Source organism: Carcharodon carcharias, chromosome 6 (assembly GCF_017639515.1).
Source record: "Carcharodon carcharias isolate sCarCar2 chromosome 6, sCarCar2.pri, whole genome shotgun sequence".
Taxonomy (NCBI): domain Eukaryota; kingdom Metazoa; phylum Chordata; class Chondrichthyes; order Lamniformes; family Lamnidae; genus Carcharodon; species Carcharodon carcharias.
The window spans coordinates 50,592,110-50,611,523 of record NC_054472.1 but is presented as its reverse complement, the minus strand read 5'-3'; the positions used below and the strand labels follow the sequence as shown (position 1 = coordinate 50,611,523).

Sequence of the window (19,414 nt, the reverse complement as noted above, 5' to 3'; positions counted from 1 at the left end):
AACCGAGCTTAGCACTCGCCAGCCCCTGTGGCAGCCTCTGATCTGCGTCCAGGGATGGTGAGCCTGACTCTATCTCATACTGTCCACTAAAGATACCTGACTAGCTTCCTGAATAAAGACCAAATTCAGTAAATGAACAACTGTATTGTATACTTGGAAAAATGATACTGTTACAATTTTCTGTTCTGTGTTAGCCTCTCAGGTACTGTGTTCTCAGTTACTTCTTCTTTAAGATATCTGGCGTGTTTTATAATCTGGAGAATACATTTACCATAATAACAACATCCAGTTTCATTATGTTTTCATATATGGGTGGCAGACCAATGACCTCCCCAGTGTGAACTGGATATTATGATTTTACACATGCTTTTCTCGTGTTTCAGAGGGTGAACTGAAGATCATGCCGGTGAAACATGGCTAAATGTAAAGCAACAAATTCTTATTTTACATGAAAATCTTACTTTGACTAAAGTATAGTTGTCATGTAAGGTTTTATTCATTTCCTATTGTCCCTTCAAATGAAAAATTAACCAAATGTCCTTGATATTATTTATTGCTGATTGTCACCAGCTTAGAAAATGAGACATCTCTGCCTTAAATTCAGTTCTAGCATCAGAATTCTGTGACGAGGATTGATTCAATACAAACAACAATGAAAACAAAAACTGAAAATGCTTAAAAAACACAGCAGGTCAAGTTGCAACTGTGGAGATAGAAATAGAATGAAGGATTCAGGTCACTGACCTTCCATCAGTTCTGAAAGGTCACCATTGAAACATTAGACGGAATCTTGCGCTCTTGCTGATAGCGAGGTTGGAGGTGTGAACGGCATGTAATTAGGCAGGATGGTGGTGTGCTAGAACACTGCTGCCTTCCCGCCTCGAAGTTTTGGGTGGAACATTTCCACCCTACCACCTAGCGAGGCCCTTAAATGGCCAATTAATGACCACATAAGGGCCTCATCTTACCACCCTAACCCAGTGGCGGGTAAGCCCGTCGCCATGCAGAGTGCACAGCAGGTAAACTGCAGCCAGCTGGTCGCCGCCAGGGAGAGGGGGAGCGGGTTGCTTGATCAAAAGCACTCAAGGCCTGGCCATTGCTGCCAGCCCATTGCACCTCTCGCCCCGTGAACCCCACCCTTCAAGATACACAATCCACCCCACCACATTACTTACCAGTGTCTTGGGTCGCTCTGGGATCCTGGGTTTCCGTTAAGCGTTTCTTCCTCAGCAGCCACTGCCTTCCCTCTGGCGCTGCTGAGCACAAGATGTGCCAGCCTGATTGCGGGCAGCTCTCAGTAGGCAAGCTGTCCACCCCCCAGGGTTTTAATTCCAGATTAAGGCCCACCGCTGCCTGATTAGTTTGTGCTTTTGCAGGCCTTCCCGAAGAGGAAAGACCCCTGATACCTCAACAAGATTCAGCCCGTTAACTCTGTTCCTCTCTCCAAAGACACTGCCTGACTTACTGAATATTTCCAGTATTTTCTGTTTTTATTTCAGATTTCCAGTATCTTCACTGTTTTGCTTTTGTTTCGAAGAAAATGGCCATCTTGAATAAGGAATCTTTTTCTTATTTGTGTGGGAGACATGGCATAAATTTTGTCTGTTTAGCTAAGATCTCTGCTGTGTTCAATGAATGCAAGCCATTCTATTACTATGGATGTGAATATCTTGGGGGAGGGAAAGAAATTTCACCTTACAAACTAGGCTGCAAGGCAAACGAGTGCAGCTTTGCAACTGAGTGCATATTTGGGAGTTTGGTGAGTGGGGGAGTTTAAAGTGATAATCTTCTCCTTGAAAAATCAATTCTAGTTTGTAATTAGCAGTAACTGGAAAGTACTGTGTAACTAAACTAAGTTTCTTTCTTTCTTCCAGCCTTAGGCAGGGTAAACACACTCTGCTGAGAGAGTTGAGTAGTTAATTAGCTAACTGGTTGAATCTGGTTTCTCTAGCTCCAGTTCAGTTTACTAAAACTTCAGGGTTCTTCAGTGCAGCTAAGGCAAATGAGCGCAGCTTTGGAATTGAGTGCAGGCCTGAACGTTTGGTGAGTGGGGGAGTTTGGTGAGGTGGGAAAGGTGGTGTTGCTTTCCTTTTGCTTTTTCTACCTTGTTCACTCTATAGGAATTGGTTCTTACTCTACTACAGGGAAATGAGCTAGCTGTTTGGTGAGTATCTGCTAAGTGGTTATGGTTGATTCCAGTCCTAAGATTTGAGGTAGTAAATGAACTGATGGTAAAGTTACTAAAATATATAACAAAGGAAAACAAACAAGTGAATAATAGGTTAAGTAATTAACTAAAAGACATTAAGGATGGCAGGACAGGTGATGTGCTGCAGCACGAGAGCGCTCCTGGATGCCAGTGTGATCCAGGGTAAACATGTCTGCTGTAACTGTTTGCAACTCGAAGAGCTTCAGCTCAGGATCATTGAGTTGGAGGCTGAGCTGCAGACACTGCGGCACATCAGGGAGGGAGAAAGTTACCTGGATGTGTTGCACCAGGAGGCAGTCACTCCACTTCAGGTAAGGTCTTCTGATTTGATCATTGATCAGGGACTAGAGGGTGTGACTGTGAGTGAGGCAGGTAAGGTGACTCAGAGGGCAGGACCCTCAGCCTTTGCAGTTGTCCAATAGGTTTCTCAGCTTGTTTGGATGAGAGTGGGGGCTGCAGGGTCAATGAGCAAACAGACCAGGGCACCGTGGTACAAGAAGTTATTCAAATGGGGGGAACAAAAAGGAATGTAGTGGTATGAGGGGACAGTATAGAGTGGGTGATTGACACTGTTCTCTGTAGTAAAGAGAGAATCCAAAGGCTGTGTTGCCTGCCCAGGTTCGGGACATCTGCTCAGGGCTGGAGAGCTTGCAATGGGAGGGGGAGGATCCAGTTGTCGTGGTCCATGTAGGTACCAATGACATAAGTAGAACTAGGAAAGGGGTTCTACATAGAGAGAATGAGGAGCTAGGCACAAAATTAACAAGCAGAACTTCAAAGGTAATAATCTCTGGATTATTACCTGAGCCACGTGCAAATTGGCATAGGGTACATAAAATTAGAGAGCTGAATGCGTGGCTCATAGACTAGTGTGGGATAAGCAGGTTCCAGTTCGTGGGGCACTGGCACCAATACTGGGGAAAGTGGGGGTTGTGCAGTTGGGACGGTCTGCACCTGCACAGTGCTGGAGCCATTGTTCTAGCTAGCTGCGTAACTAGGGAAGTATAGAGGGTTTTAAACTAAACAGTGGGGGCAAGGGATCAAATTTGGGAAGATGCTGTAAATCATAGATTAGAGAAAAGGCAAGAGAGGAAGGTATTAATGTGGGAAATGATCAGCAGACTATGACAGGAAGGGACAGGGAATACAAACCTAAGAGTAAATGAGCATTCAAGGCCAGAGGTTACAAAAATAATAAAAAGGACAAAACCTAATGGCTCTGTATCTGAATATAGATAGCGTTTGAAACAAAACAGATGAACTGAGAGCGCAAATAGAAATAAATAAGTACAATCTAATAGCCATGACAGACATGGCTGCAGGATGACATGTATTGGAGCCTGAATATCAAAGGATACATGACATTGAGGAAGGACAGGAAATTTGGAAAAGTTGGGTGGGGGGTGGCGGAGGGGGGGGTGGTTGGCTCTGTTAATTACAGATGCTATTAGCACAATAGAGAGGGATGCCCCATGTTCAGGAAACCAGAATGTAGAAATGGTTTGGGTAAATATGAGAAATAAAGGCAATCAGTCACTTGGGAGAGTGGTGTACAGTCACCCTAATAGTGACCATATGGTAGGACAGGACTTAAGGAAAGGAATAATGGGAGCTTGTCAGAAAGGTACAGCGATAATCATGGGGATTTTAACCTGCATACAGACTGGAAAATCAAATGGGAAAAGGTAGCCTAGATGAGAAATTCATAGAATGTTTTTGGGAGTTTCTTAGAACAGCATGTTCTGGCACCAACCTGAGAGCAGGCTATAATAGACCTTGTATTGCGCAATGAGATAGGATTAATTAATGACCTCATAGTGAAGGTGCCATGAGGTAGCAGCAGTCATAATGCAATTGAATTTTACATTCATTTGAGGGAGTGAAGAGTGGGTCCAAGACTAGTATTTTAAACTTACATCAGGGCAATTATGAGAGCATGAAAGCACAGCTAGCTAAAGTGAACTGGCAAATTAGGTTAAAGGATAGGTCAGCAGAACTGCAGTGGCGGACATTCAAAGGGATATTTCAGAGTACAGAGAATAGAGACATTCCAATGAAAGAAAAATTCCAAGGGGAGGACCCACCACCAGTGGTTAATGAGAAAAATTAAAGATAGTATCAAACTTAAAGAAAAAGCATAATTGTGCAAAGCCGGGTGGCAGGCCAGAAGGTTGCACAGAATACAGAAAAAAACAAAGAATGAGCAAAAGATTAATACGGAAGGAAAAATTAGAATACGAGGGGAAGCCAGCTAGAAATATCAAAAGACAGATAGTAAGAGTTTAAAAAAGAAAAGAGTTAATAAAGTGATTGCTGGTTCTATAGAAAGTGAGTCTGGGGAATTAAAATTGGAAAATGAGGAGATGGCAGATGAATTGAGCCACAATTTTAAATTAGTCTTCACTACAGAGGATACAAGTTACATCCCAGCAATAGCTGTTAATCAGGAAATGGAAGGGAGGGAGGAATTTGGGAAAATTATAATCCAGGGAAGTGATACAGAGCAAATTGTTGGAGCTGTGGGCTGACAAGTCCCAGGATCCTGATGGACTTCACCCCAAGGTCTTAAAAGATGTGGCTAGCAAGATAGTTGATGCTTGGTTTTAATTTTCCAAAATGCCCTAGATTCGGAGAAGGTTCCATTAGATTGGAAAACAACAGATGTAACTCCGTTTCCAAAAAGGGAGGAAACAGAAAGCAGGAAACTATAGGCCAGTTAGCTTAATATCCATCATAGGGAAAATGTTGGAAGTTATTATTAAAGTTGTTATAGCAGGGCTCTCGGAATTTTTCTGGCTAAACGGGTGGAGTCAACATGGTTTTGTGAAAGCGAAATTGTGTTTAACCAAATTATTGGTCTTATTTGAAGAGGTAACAAATGCTATGGAAATTGGTGGATGCACTGTATATAGATTTCCAGAAGGAATTTGATAATGGGCCACATCAAGGTTTATTGCAAATAAATAAAAAGCTCATGGTGTAGAGAGTAACATTTTGGCATGCATAGAAGATTGGCTAGCTAACAGGAAACAGAGAGGTAAGCATAAATGGGTTAGCAAGATGTAATGAGCGGTGTGCCATAAGTATCAGGCCTGGGGCCTCAAGGTTTTATAGTTTATATCAACGACTTGGATGAAGAGACTGAAGATATGGTTGCTAAATTTGCCGACGATACAGAAGATAGCTGGGATACTAAGATGTGAAGAGGACATAAGGAGGTTACAAAGGGATATAGATAGGTCAAGTGAGTGGGGAAAGACCTGGCAAATGGAGTATAATGAGGCAAAGTGTGAAATTGTCCAATTTGGCAGGGAAAATAAAAAAAGTATATTATCTAAATGGTGAGAGATTGCAGAGCTCCGAGATGCAGAGGGATCCAGCTGTCCTAACGCATGAATTGCAAAAGGCAAGTATGCAGGTACAGCAAGTAATTAGGAAAGCTAATAGAATGTTATCATTTATTGTGAGGGAAATTGAATACAAAAGTAAGGAGGTTATACTTCAGTTATACAGGACATTGGTGAGGCCGCATCTGTACTGTGTACAGAATTGGTTTCCTTATTGAAGGAAGGGTGTAAATGGGTTGGAAGCAGTTCACAGGAGGTTTATTAAACCAATAGCTGGATTAGGCAGTTGTCTTATGAGGAAAGGTTGTACAGGCTAGGCTTGAATCCTCTAGAGTTTAGAAGAGTAAGAGGTGACTTGATTAAATATAAGTTCCTGAGGCGTCTTGACAGGGTCCATGTGGAGAGGATGTTTCCTCTTGTGGGAAAATCTAGTCCTGAGGGCTACTGTTTAAAAACAAAGGGTCGCCCATTTCGGGCTTCATGAAGGGGAAATCATGCATGACAAATTTATTAGAATTCTGAGGCGGTAACTAGCAGGATAGATAAAGGGGAACCAGTAGATATGATATATTTGGATTTCCAAAAGGCATTCAATAAGGAATCACATGTAATGCCACTTAAGATAAGAGCCCACAGTGTTCGAGGTCGTATATTAGCATGGAGAGCGGATTGGCTAACTATTAGAAGACAGAGAGTTAGGATAAGGGGGACATTTTCAGGATGGCAACCTGTAACTAGTGGAGTGCCACAGGGATCATTGCTGGGGCCTCAATTATTTACAAAATATATTAAGGACTTAAATGAGGGAATTGAATGTACTGTTGCCAAATTTGCGGTTGATACAAAATAGGTGGGAAGGCAAGTGGTGAGGATGACACAAGGAGTCTACAGAGATATAGATAGGTTAACTGAGTAGGCAAAAAAGCAGCAGATGGAATACAATGTGGGAAAATGTGTGGTTATGCACTTTGGCAAGAAGAAAAGAGGAGCTGAATATTATTTAACTGAAGAACGACTGCAGAAGGCTGCAGCATAGAGGGATTTGAAAGTCCTTGTGCATGAATCCCAAAAAGCTAACATATAAGTTCAACAGGTAATAGGGAAGGCAAATGGAATGTTGGTCTTTATTTCAAAGGGGATGAAGTATAAAAATAGGGAAGTCCTGATAAAACTATACAAGGCACTAGTTAGACCACACCTAGAATACTGTGGACAATTTTGGTCCTCTTATCTAAGGAAAGATATACTGGCATTGGAGGCTGTCCAGAGAAGGTTCATTCAGTTGATTCTGGGTATGGAGGGATTTTCTTATGAGGAGAGGCTGAGTAGGTTGGGCCTATACTCATTGGAGTTTAGAAGAATGAGAGGTGGCCTTATTGAAACATCTAAGATTCTTAGAGGGCATGACAGGGTAGATGTTGAGATGTTTTTTCCCTGGTGGGAGAGTCTGGGACCAGAGGGCATAATCTCAGAGTAAGAGGTCGCCCATTTAAGAGACAAGGAGGAATTGCTTCTCTCAAAGGGCAGTTAATCTGTGGAATTCTTTACCGCAAAGGGCTGTAGAAGCTGGATCGTTAAGTGTATTCAAGGTGGAGATAGACAGATTTTTAATCAGTAAAGAAATAAAGGGTTATGGGGAAAAGGCAGTAAAGTGGAGTTGAGGATTATTAGATCAGCCACGATTTCATTGAATGGCGGAGCAGACTTGATGGGCCAAATTGCCTACTTCTGTTCTTATGTCTTATGGACAGAGATGAGGAGACATCTTTTCTCCGAGGGTTGCGAATCTTTGGAACTCTCTTCTTCAAAAGGCGGTGGAGGCAAAGTCTTTGAATATTTTTAAGGCAGAGGTAGATAGATTCTTGATAAGCAAGGGGGTGAAAGGTTAGTGGGAGTAGGCAGGAATGTGGAGTTGAGGTTACAAATCAGATCAACCATGATCTTATTGAATGGTGGAGCAGGCTTGAAGAGCCAAGTGGCCTACTCCTGCTCCTAATTCATATATCTGTATGTACTGTATATATCTGTATGTTCGTATAGGCAATGTGGAAATACCTGATATTTCAAATAATAATCCCAAAATATTATTCTAGATAACGGGTGCTTTTCTGAGAGTTAACACCTTACAAAGTGACTTTAAGTTACTCGTAACATCATGATATAAATTTATCTGAAAAGCTCCTCTTGGCCAAAATAGTAAATCTCATGTTACAAGCATTAACACATTGTGCTTCCACACAGCCCAATGGCAAAATTAGGTAAACCACTCAAAATTCATTTACAAGAACATGTTCTGATATATAATCTGATCAGACTGCAGCTACAATTTATACACTTACAAACAAGACTGAAAGCTGTTCTTTTGAACTGGAAAAGCATTTAAAATAAAAACATATCAATCCAATAAGAAAAGGAATCCCCGCATTGAAGGCTACTGATCCCACTGAGAGACCTACTAACGGGAGATGAGCAGCTCAGGTTGGAATTCTAAATATCCATTCGTCTTTACTCAGCCTCCAAGCAAGAAAAATGTGCGATCAAGTTTTGGCACAATAAGAGCAAGAAAAAGAGTAATGGCAGCACACAGGGCCTTGAATGCAATTTTCCAGAGGCTTCAGGAGTTGCATCTTGTTTCCCACATTTACTGCACCACACAAGAACTGTGTGTAGAAATGAGGAACCACTTATTCCTGATACCAGAAAACTTTTCCATTATTTGCAGCCATGGACAAGGCACACTGAGTGCAGTGAACTGCTCGGTATCGTCTCTTCATGCAGCTTCCACCAATGCATCTAATTTAGCCCCAGATAAGGCCTCATTGCCGCACTTCCTGCAGACGTATCTTTTTTCAGTATTGCTACAATCAGATGGGAAGAGGTAGAATGGCTTCCCTTTCTGCCCACTCCTCATTTGACATCAACAGGCTATTTTTTTCAAAAAAGAAAAGAATATACTTCCAAGTCAGTGAGCGTTTAACTGTTTATGTGCTGTGACTGTAAAAGACACAGAGGCAGGTTTTTTTTCTAAGTTTTTAAGGAAAATAGTTTTTATTGTACTTAGCTCCTGATCTAAAAAAATAAAAACACACACACTATGTTCAAGGGCTCACACATGCACAAAAGAGGATAGATTAAGTAGTTTTTTTTTAAAAGAAGTCCAATCAAAGTCAATAGTATATGGATCTTTTAGATTGATTACTTGGATGGTATCAGGCTGGGCTCAATGGTCCTTCTGGATTCTGCACCAAGGCAATTTTAAAGATGCTGAAGGATGATTTTCTTCTGGAAGCAACAGCTTCTGGATTGGTTCTTAAAACAGTCCCTGCAACATGGAGGTGGAGCTAGAACTTGCAGGGTGGATGGAGAAATAGAAAGGGTACGGGGGAGGGGAGAGAGAGCGAGTACCCACTCAGGGTCCCGCTTCCTCTGCATCTGTTGTTCTTCTGTTCTCTGGCCTGAAGAAAAGCAGTTTCTTAAAAGCACAAAAAGGGTTAAATTGGTTTATCCCTTTCATGATGATCCGTCACCCAAATGCGGTCATTGCGAGTTAATTCCAGGTCTATGTTTTAGACATTATTAGATTATGGCTGGACAAGTTCCCTTCTCAGTTAGAGTCCATTATCCAAAGTGATTATGTCTAATGGCTTGTCCCATACCCAGCTGAATACACAGGTTGTCTGTTTTGTGGATAGGACAGGAGATGGGTCATTTAAATTCCTCTCAGGTGACTGGCACTGATAGACTCTTCTATATAGTCTGGCTCCGTTACAATGGCTTTGTAATTTGCAGGATACAGCTCTGTTAAGTTCGGCCATTTTAGCAGTTTTTGTTTTAAGTAACTCAACCAGTGGTTTCAGCCAAATAAATAAAGTCATTTTCAATATAAAGCATGGCTTTATAACGGATGTGGAACGTTTCATGGACGGTGGAGCAGTCCATCCAAGCTTTGAGTTCTGCCATGACTCTAGCATGGTTTCTTCCATGGAGAGGTTGGTGACCACCATGGAGAGTCAGTTCTATCATATAACCCATATGCACAAGAACCTGCATTCCGTCAATCTGGTGGGCTCAGTACAGCAGTGGCTAGGTGAGAGGGTAACAAGGCATCTGGACCTCCCTCCAAGTGACCCATCTCCTCAAGAATACAGGAGGGACTCATTGTCCACTGAGGAAGGAGCACTAGAGAACTGTTCGGTAGGGGGTCCATTTCAAAGCACTCCCAGTGTGAGCTGGTGCTCCTCATCCCCATCCTCATCCGTGTGCTGCATTGTAATGCTCCTCCATGGGGACTGTGGGGCTGATGCACTGGTGTCATGAGCCACGTCTTCAGGGGATAGTCACCCTAGTCACCAGGATTCAATCCTCTCTTGGGTAGTGCCTCCAACAGCTGAGAGAGCTGGAAGTTCCGTAAAACATACGAGCCATGAGAGGTCCATGGGGAATGAGCGCACACATGCATTATTCTCTTCAGGCTTTTCAGTCACAGGCTACTTGAACATTCGGGGAGAGAGAGAGAGAGACACCTTTTCGACTGACAAATGCAGCTGGCTATTTTCAGGGGGCTCTGCTCTTGTAACCTGGCTATCAGCAACTTTTGTAAATTGAATGAATTTGTTGAGCCTTCTGAACAGATGCCTCCCTAGGCACCTAAGTGTTGTGGCCTAAAAAATGCCACACGTGTCCTCCATGGAGTCCTTGAATGAGTCGCTGGCATAGAAATTTAGGGACACAGTCATCTTGAGCGCAACTGGCATGGGTTTCCCTCCAAAGCCATGGGGCTGCAGGTCTCACTGAAGGAGTGTGCACAGTCAGTGACCACTTCCCAGGAAAGCCTTACCATTCTCTGGCATTGCCCATCAGACATCTGAAGGTAGTTGGTGCACCTTCTGAAGACACTCTGATGCGCCAATTGTTCTTTGTCAATGATGGCCCTGATTGGGTTCCTCTTGATCTCCCTCACTGCATTTCCAGTTGATGACCTCATGGCCTCTGTTGTGCGACCACATCCCTTCTATGGTGAATACTCTCCTCCTCTGCCCATGGCTGCTAAACTATTGGGTGTATGAAACCCACAAAACCCACTGAATCCAAAAAGTAAACTCTGTGAGCTGGGTGATGGAAGGGTCAAGAGAGATGGTTGAAAGCTCGAGGATAAGGAAGGTGGACGTGGACAAGCTGGAGCTGCACGGTTAGTGTGTGTATGTCCATCAAAATGGCCTTCATTCCTAGAGCAGCTGCACTTGACCAATGACCCTCCCATGTATTTACATACCATGAATACTCATTAAATGGGAACGTCACCAAATTAAGTCCTACCTTCACAATTAAGTCAGCAGTACATGGGAAACCCATACCTATTGACCCACTTGACCGTGACCCTCCCATGGTCCACACCCAGGACACCTCCCATCCCACAGTGGCCTCCTCCCACAACCTCCTGATCTGTAAGCTCAAACTTTCTTAGCAGCCATGTCGATGGACACACACACACAGTGACCCTGCAGTTGCACCCTTGAACTTCCTCCTGTCTCCCTTAATTCTTCCATCAGCCTGCTGCTTCCCACAATCATCCTAGAGCCCCAACCATCATCCTTGACCAAGAGTCAGTGACCCTCAACCATCACCCTTGGCCTTCCTGCCACCATCCTAGAGCCTTGATCATTCTTGATCTGCCCAAGGTACCTTTCAACCATCCCACGCAGGCCATTGAGCCACCCTCCCTCCAGCTGGACCTGTCCTGCTTCAAGCTTGATATCCCTTCCCTGATTGTTAAATTGCCATGTGTGGTACTGCTTCCTCGTTTGGGGACACAGGATCAGAACTCTGCAAGGACAGAACCCTCCCTACAGGATGAAAACTGTCTTCTTTTGGAAACCTCCACCCACACTGACCCACACATGCTTGAGGGCTTGATCATCGCCAACCTTTTGCTAGACCAACCATTTGAGGACCAAATCATCACCACCCTCTACTGCCACTCCCTCTTCCTTGTTGCTACTGGACTGAGTAGCTTCTCCTGCTCCCCTCCCCTGTCCACTGAATTAGACAAAGAAAAAACCTCACCTAAGATCTGAAGTTGAACAACCTCGCTGAGGAACAGGAGGCATGGGTTTCCCATGTGCTGCTGACTTAGTTGTGAAGGTAGGAATTAATTTGGTGACATTCCCATTTAATGAGTATTCATGGCATGCAAATACATGGTAAACAGGTTCCCACCACTTACAGAATGATGTCCACCTCACCAGTGACACACAGAGTGACTGAATTTCTCTCACTCAATCTAAAGGTGGAAAACAGATTCCGGTTCCTGCCTAACCAAGTCCCTTCACCCACCTTATTTTCTGTTCTTACAAGCCCCATTAAATGTCACACCATTTTTGACATTTGAAGGCTTACTGAAAACAGATATTAAAAATGTGGCAACTCAGTTTTATCTTGGCTTTGCTCAGTTACACAATCCTTTAAGAACATGCAATCCTCACTGGGGAAATAAGATTTAAAGCACTTATTTCAATGTCTTACCTCCTTACAGCCACTGACTTTGAAGTACAATTGCTAGTTATTAAGGGGATCAACCTTGGAACATGAGTATGCTGCATGAAAAAAAATAATAAGTTAGTTTCTTTTCCTAACAAACTAAATCATGCTACCAAGATCTATATATATTTAACATGCAATGAAGATTTTTTTACTGAATGAGAAAGGCTGAAGTAGTACTATGCACAGATCATCATTGGCCTGAAAAACAATCTACTGAACATTTATGCTCTCGTCACCTTATTCTTCAAGATAATTTGACACCTTCTAAGGAAAGTTCCCAATATCACTGGAGTAAAAGAAAATGTGGATTATTAAGAAATAAAAATTAAATTAAAACTTTGGTCAATCATGCCAGGTCCTGCCATAGATATTACAAACTCTAGCCATCCCATCGTGTCCTGAAGAAATTATCTGCCTACTGTATACTATCTTCAAATGGGTTACAGCTAGTCATGTTGCACAATGCTGAAGTTGATTTATAGCTGCATAATATTTCACACTCCCCAGGCCCAAGCTGACTCCGGACAACACCCTGCCTTGCAACAGAGGCAATGGTGAGGGAGTGGGACCGGTGCCTCAACCAAGGTGCGGCTGCTCTGTGATCAAATCCAAAAGATGTCCAAATTATTTCTTAGGACAGTGGATGATATGCAAAGCTAGTGACATGCAAGATCGTCCACTCATACCATTTCAATGAATAGCTTAAAAAAAGGCCGAATAAAAAGCCTTCTGCCACGGGCTTATGGGATTGGGGATAATGTCTTATTATGGATTTAGGATTGGTTAATGGACAGAAAATAGAGAGTAGGGATAAATAAGTTATTTTCAGGTTGGCAGATTGTAACTGTGGCAGAGTGTCACAAGGATCAGTGCTGGAACTCAGCTATTTACAATCTGTATTAACTCTGGTGAAGTGGCCTAGAGTAATGTTTGCTGATTTTTCAAAGCTAGTTGGGAAAGTAAGCTGTGAGGAGGACTCAAAGAAGTCACAATGGGATATAGAAAATTTAAATAAGTGGGCAAAAAGGTTCAGATGGAGTGTAATGTGAGGAAAAGTTGTTATCGACTTCAGTAGGCTGAATAGAAAAACATGTAGGTGCTGAGTAAATGTTGGTATTCAGAGAGATATGGCTGAACTTGCACATGCATCATAGAAAGTGAGCATGCAAATAGATCTTGTGGCTCAGTAGGCTGCATCCCTGCCTCTAAACCAGAAGCTCCATGTTGAAGATGCACTCCAGGACTTGTTGGCCACAGAAGGACCATTCATGACAGTTCAACTGGTAGATAGTCAGCCTGCTAATCCTTCTAAAACTTAGATTTTTCCCTTTGGGGGATATTGGGTGTGTGTGAAGTTGCAAAACAAACAAGTAGATACAAAGCATCATGTGTACTAGATTTTAATACAAAGGGGTTGGAATGCATCAATAAGGAAGTCTAGCAGCATTAATATAGGGCATTGGTGAGACCAAACATGGAGTACAATGTATAGTTTTAGTCTTCTCACTGAAGATACAGAGTGCATAACAAAGATTAACTAGATTGATTTCTGAGATGATAGTCTTGTCCTATGAGGAAAGATTGAGTAGAATGGGTCTATATTTTCTGGGGTTTAGAAGAATGAGAGGTGACCTTGTTTAAATGTCTAAAATTTTTCGAGGGCTTGACAAGGTTGAGGCTGAAGAATCATTTGATCCAGAAAGAGTCCAGAATTAGGGGATCAGTGTCTCAGAATAAGGAGATGGCCCCATATGATTGAGAAGAGGGTAAATTCCTTCAATCAGAAGGCTGTGACTCTTAGGAATTCTCTACGCAGAAGGCTGCTGAGCATATTCAAGGCTGAGATCAATAGATTTTGGATACGAAGAGAGTTAAGGGTCATGATGATACAAGGGAAAATTGCAGCTGGGTGAAAGGTCATTGAATGGCCCAGCAGGTTTGAGGCGTTTTATGGCTTACACCTGCTCCTGTACCAGATGATCTTATGCCACAAGGCCTATAGATAAAGGTACTGATTGACTGACCTCCACTTGCATTTTTGAACATTGTTTTTGGTCACAAACCTATTTTATGGAAGCAAGGTCTTGCATTGGGCACAATTGGAATTTTTCTCAATTGAACATGAATTCCACGCATTCCAGCAGCATTTCCATTTGGTCAAATGCTGGGTCTGCAAATCACCCAAATGTGCACTCTTAGCTACCTAAAAAAAGGCTGTTCATACCTATTGCACTTGATAAAGACCCTGACAGTGAAGGTCGATTTAACAACATGTATTGTACTGATGGCAAATTCTGCCAATACGGAATCTCAATTACTTCATGAAGATAAGTGAAGCCAAAGTCTGGAAGTAAGACTCCTTTCGGTCAGTTTTGCTCACCAACAGTGCAACAGACCGCAATAATTCCTCCTTGACTGTGGAGGATGAACGAATAAGAATAAAAAAAAGACTAAATAATCACTAGGACAAGATCAAAGGGAATGAACTTCTGAGATTCCTAGCATTGGATTGAGGGGCTACCTCAAAGAGGTGCTTGGGAATCCCCACCGGAGGTTCCCAGCTAAGGTTTGCACAGCAATTGCCCAGAAGTGCAAACTTCCCCGGGGCATTGGGAACCATGCAGAAATGCAATTTAAATTGCAAACTTGGATTGGCCCAACTGGGTTACGCCAATAGTTACCCAGAAAAACCTAGAAGGATTAAAACCACTTCTAACTTCTGGGTAAGTATTGTACAGACCCAGACCGACCCCACACAGGACTCCCCCACACACCTGAACCCTGTCCACCCCTTCCCCCCCACCGCCCCACAAAGGGGACTCCCACACACTTGCCCTCCACCACCCCAGGGGACTCCCCCCGACAACCCCCCCACACCTGATGAGACTCCCACCACGACTACCACCCCTACACATGACTCCTTCCTCCCCCGAAGGCCCTGACTTTCTCCTCAACTTGCCCAACCCACACCTCCTACCCCAGCAGACCCGACTCTTTCACCTCGCTCCCCGCCACCCCGAGGCCTGCCTCCAACCTCCTACACTCCACGACCTCCAATCACCTCCCCCCGAGCTCCAAATTCTCTCCACTTGACTTTGACACTTAACTTAAAGGACCTTTTAAATTTCAATGGACTTTTAAACTTAACTTGTTTATGGCAGCTAGTGGCATAAAAAAGGGGGCATGGCCCGCTTCACTTCGATTCTCCTGCACTACGGTGCTAGGTTCCATGGACGTGCTGCACTGCCTGGATCTCACCTGGCCTGAGTCGGAAGGCCGGGCAAGACAGGCTGGGGAAGAAATCAGATAAGAAACTAGGATGGGGTGGCAATCTGACGACGTTGATTGCCACTCCGAGGAAGTTCACGCCCAATATATATAACACAATGTACTCACACGGATGATGCACCTAATCGCTGCGACTCCAGATGTTGCCATCACTTTTGCACAGTTTGGGATGAGGTTAAATAATGTAGGCACAATGGCTTCAGCACTATGATCAAACTTGTTGCCTAGATGTGTTGACAGGTGCCTGTATAACAAAATTCCAACAAAAGAACCTTGACCAACACAAAGACAACATATTTTCCTGTTAGATTTAGCCATAGCAATGGAATAATGATTGGACTTATGCACTTTGAATGCACAAAAGTAACCCAATTTCTGACTGGCCTGCAAAACTGATTTTTTTTTTAACCTAAAAGGAGTTCCCGTCTTGGGAGATATGCATTTTAGCCACAATCTTTCTTAATAGCCAATTACAGACAAGACGAGATTTTAAATCATACAGATTCAAATAACCCGCACTTCATTTATCCAATGAAATAACGATGACAATTCCGTGAAGTAAAAATGTTCTTTTGTATGAGTATCGAAAAGCAAATTATTTAAATCTTCATTTTAAAAAATGCTATTTTGGCAATGTTTTATAAAATACAACTGGGCAATGGACAATTCCCTCCATCATGAAATTAAAGTAACCTGTTAAATTCTCAAGCAAAGGGCTCAATGCCATGATTTCAATGTTAATTGAGCAAAACTCAATTCATCCATCTTCACCGCTGTAAGCTGCTGATGCCCACTAACATCACGCAATAGTGGGGTGCATGGTATATGTGTAGACAGTTTGGTTGATGTATTGGCTGCCTGCCCAAAATAGTAGATTTATCTACCCTAACATCTATTTGTCAATCTTTAACCGGTCTGGACATTTTTTAATGCTGTTTGTCTCCCTTATATTTACCACAAGGTCTAGTACCTTAGTACAATCAGTAAACTTTATAATGCAACTCTACTCAAAGTTATTTCTACAGTAACTAAAGGAGTCCCTTCTGTGACACGTCTATTTTCCACGTTTCACATCTTTCTAGCGGCAGAACCATTTTAAAATCCAAGTAGCTAATTCCTTAAGCGTTATCCTACTTTAAAGATCACATCTTTACAGCGAGCCCCAAAGGACATTAGTGAACCAGGTGGTTATTTACAACAATCGGCAATGATTTCATGGTCATCGTTAAGACTGATTTCCAGATTTTTATTGAATTCAAATCCCGTGGTGGGATTCGAAACTGGGTACCCAGAGCAATACCCTGGGTCTTTGGGTTACTGGTCCAGGCGACAATACCACTACCATCGCCTCCCTTAATGGCATCTACCATTGGTTAGACATGTTCTTCCATCCTTCAACTCAAAACAAATTGCCCACAGAGTTGCTGATAGGGTAAGCCGATACTGGTAATGCGAGGTAAACAGGGCATCTGCGGCCCGAGTGAACAAAGCAACCAACAGGGTCTCTCCTTAACCAATGACATTGCAGGACTGGGAAATAAACAAGTAGGAGAGAAAAAGACAAATTGAAGGGGGATTTAAGGTCAAATTAGGTAAAGAAAGTGAAAAAAAGAGTTTAAGAAAGATGAATCAAGATAGAGAGAAAGTAGAAACAAGGGATGATTTTTTGTGTTGACATTTTAAAAATCTCTTGCAGAGATTCAAAACCTGAAGGAATGAGATTCCATACTTGTAATAGTTAACTTTTGATGCCACAGAGATTGATGGACAGTCATTAACACTTATCACATCATTGAAAGAGTACTTATTGCTTGTAATGATTTGGCTCTACTCTTGTGGTGAGTTGGTGCAAATTAAGCCATTTGCCTTACCACTATTTTGATAGCTTTCTTAAACTCAGAAAATTATTTCTATGCAGGTCCTAACTGACACAGAAGTCATTTAGATTCGTTCATATAAACATTTGCATTTGTTACTCGGCGTCGCTTAAAAAAAGTTCAACAGAATAGACTGGCATGCATGTTCCTGGAATAATTTTATATAAAGTACAATCTTATAACAGAATTTCACTGTAGCACATTCTTTACTGCAACAATTCAACAACATTTTAAAATATTTGATAGTCGGGGGGAAAAGATAGGCATTTCTGTGCTGCAGATGTCAAAGCAGGACAGTGTGATTATGTTCCTGATGCCGGGGTCAAGGATGTCACTGAATGGCTGCAGAGCACCCCGAGGGGTGGAGGGTGAACAGCCAGCAGTCATTTTTAAAAATTCATTTACGGGATGTGGGCATCGCTGGCTAGGCCAGTATTTATTGCCCATCTCTAACTGCCCTTGTGGATGTGGTGATGAGCTTCCTTCTTGAAACGCTGCAGTCCACATGGTGTTGGTCCACCCACAGTGCTGTTAGGGAGGGAGGGAGTTCCAAGATTTTGGCCCAGTGACAGTGAAGGAATGGCAATATATTTCTAAGCCAGGATGATGAGTGGCTTGGAGGGGAACTTTCAAGTGATGGTGTTCCCATGCATCTGCTGCTCTCGTCCTTCTAGATGGTAGCAGTCAAGGGTTTGGAAGGTGCTGCCTAAGGAGCTTTGATGAGTTTCTGCAGTGCATCTTGTAGATGGTACACACTGCTGCCATTGTTCATGGTGGAGGGAGTGAATGTTTGTGGATAGGGTGCCAATCAGCGTGCTGCTTTGTCCTGAATGGTGTTAAACTTCTTGAGCAAAAACAGAATTACCTGGAAAAACTCAGCAGGTCTGGCAGCATCGGCGGAGAAGAAAAGAGTTGATGTTTCGAGTCCTCATGACCCTTCGACAGAACTTGGTTGAACCAGTTCTGTCGAAGGGTCATGAGGACTCGAAACGTCAACTCTTTTCTTCTCCGCCGATGCTGCCAGACCTGCTGAGTTTTTCCAGGTAATTCTGTTTTTGTTTTGGATTTCCAACATCCGCAGTTTTTTTGTTTTTAAACTTCTTGAGTGCTGTTGGAGCTGCACTCGTCCAGGCAGGTGGAGAGTGTTCCATCACATTCCTGACTTGTGCCTCGTAGATGGCGGACAGAGCTTTGGGAGTCAGGTGGTGAGTTACCCACTGCAGCATTCTTAGCCTCTGACCTGCTCTTGTAGCCACAATATTTATATGGCTAGTCCAGTTCCGCTCTGGTCAATGGTAACCCTCAGGATGTTGATAGTGGGGAATTCAGCGATGGTAATGCCATTGAGTGCCAAGGGGTGATGGTTAGATTCTCTCTTGTTGGAGATGGTCATTGCCTGGCACTCGTGTGGCATGAATGTTACTTGCCACTTGTCAGCCCTAGCCTGGATATTGTCCAGGTCTTGACGCATTTGGACACAGACTGCTTCAGTATCTGAGGGGTCGCGAGTGGCGGTGAACATTGTGCAATCATCAGCACACATCCCCACTTCTGACCTTCTGATGGAAGGAAGGTCGTGGGTGAAGCAGCTGAAGATGGTTGGGCCCAGGACTCTACCCTGAGGAACTCACGCAGTAATGTCCAGGAACTGAGATGATTTCTTTTATTCATTTATGGGATGTGGGTGGCTAGGCCATATCACTGTTCCTGCTCAAAATCCTGGAACTCCCTCCCTAACAGCACTGAGAGTGTTCCTAAACTACATGGACTACAGCGGTTCAAGGCAGCAGCTCACAAGCACCTTCTCAAAGGCAATTAGGGATGGGCAATAGATGCTGGCCTAGCCAGTGATGCCCACATCCTTTGAATGAATAACAAAATAGATTGACTGCCAACAACCACAACCATCTTTCTTTGTGCTAGTGTTATGACCACGGCCGATGTTAATTGCTGCGCAAATCACATCCAAGGAGGAAACCTGGCATACTGGCCATCCCCTCTTTTCTTGTATTCTGATAACAAGATGACGAAGTACCGATCTCAGCAGTAACAAGCCCAGTAACATTTTTGGGATTTTAAAAATTATAAGTAAATTTTATGAACACGAATAAAAGGAAACTTAATCACACAAGATTACAGTTACACAGTTAAAC

General features: G+C 43.0%; 1 protein-coding gene across 15 annotated transcripts in view; it reads right to left on the bottom strand.

Annotated features, from left to right (window-relative positions):
* The window catches only part of clasp2 (cytoplasmic linker associated protein 2), a 557,389-nt gene that overhangs the window by 272,342 nt on the left and 265,633 nt on the right, over positions 1-19,414 (bottom strand). For all 15 annotated transcript variants that reach the window (XM_041189359.1, XM_041189360.1, XM_041189361.1 and 12 more), the window contains 2 exons: positions 15,493-15,628; positions 12,079-12,149 (listed from right to left, as the gene is read on the bottom strand). In XM_041189359.1, coding sequence (XP_041045293.1) covers positions 12,079-12,149; positions 15,493-15,628 — 207 coding nt within the window. The remainder of the gene's footprint in view (positions 1-12,078; positions 12,150-15,492; positions 15,629-19,414) is intronic.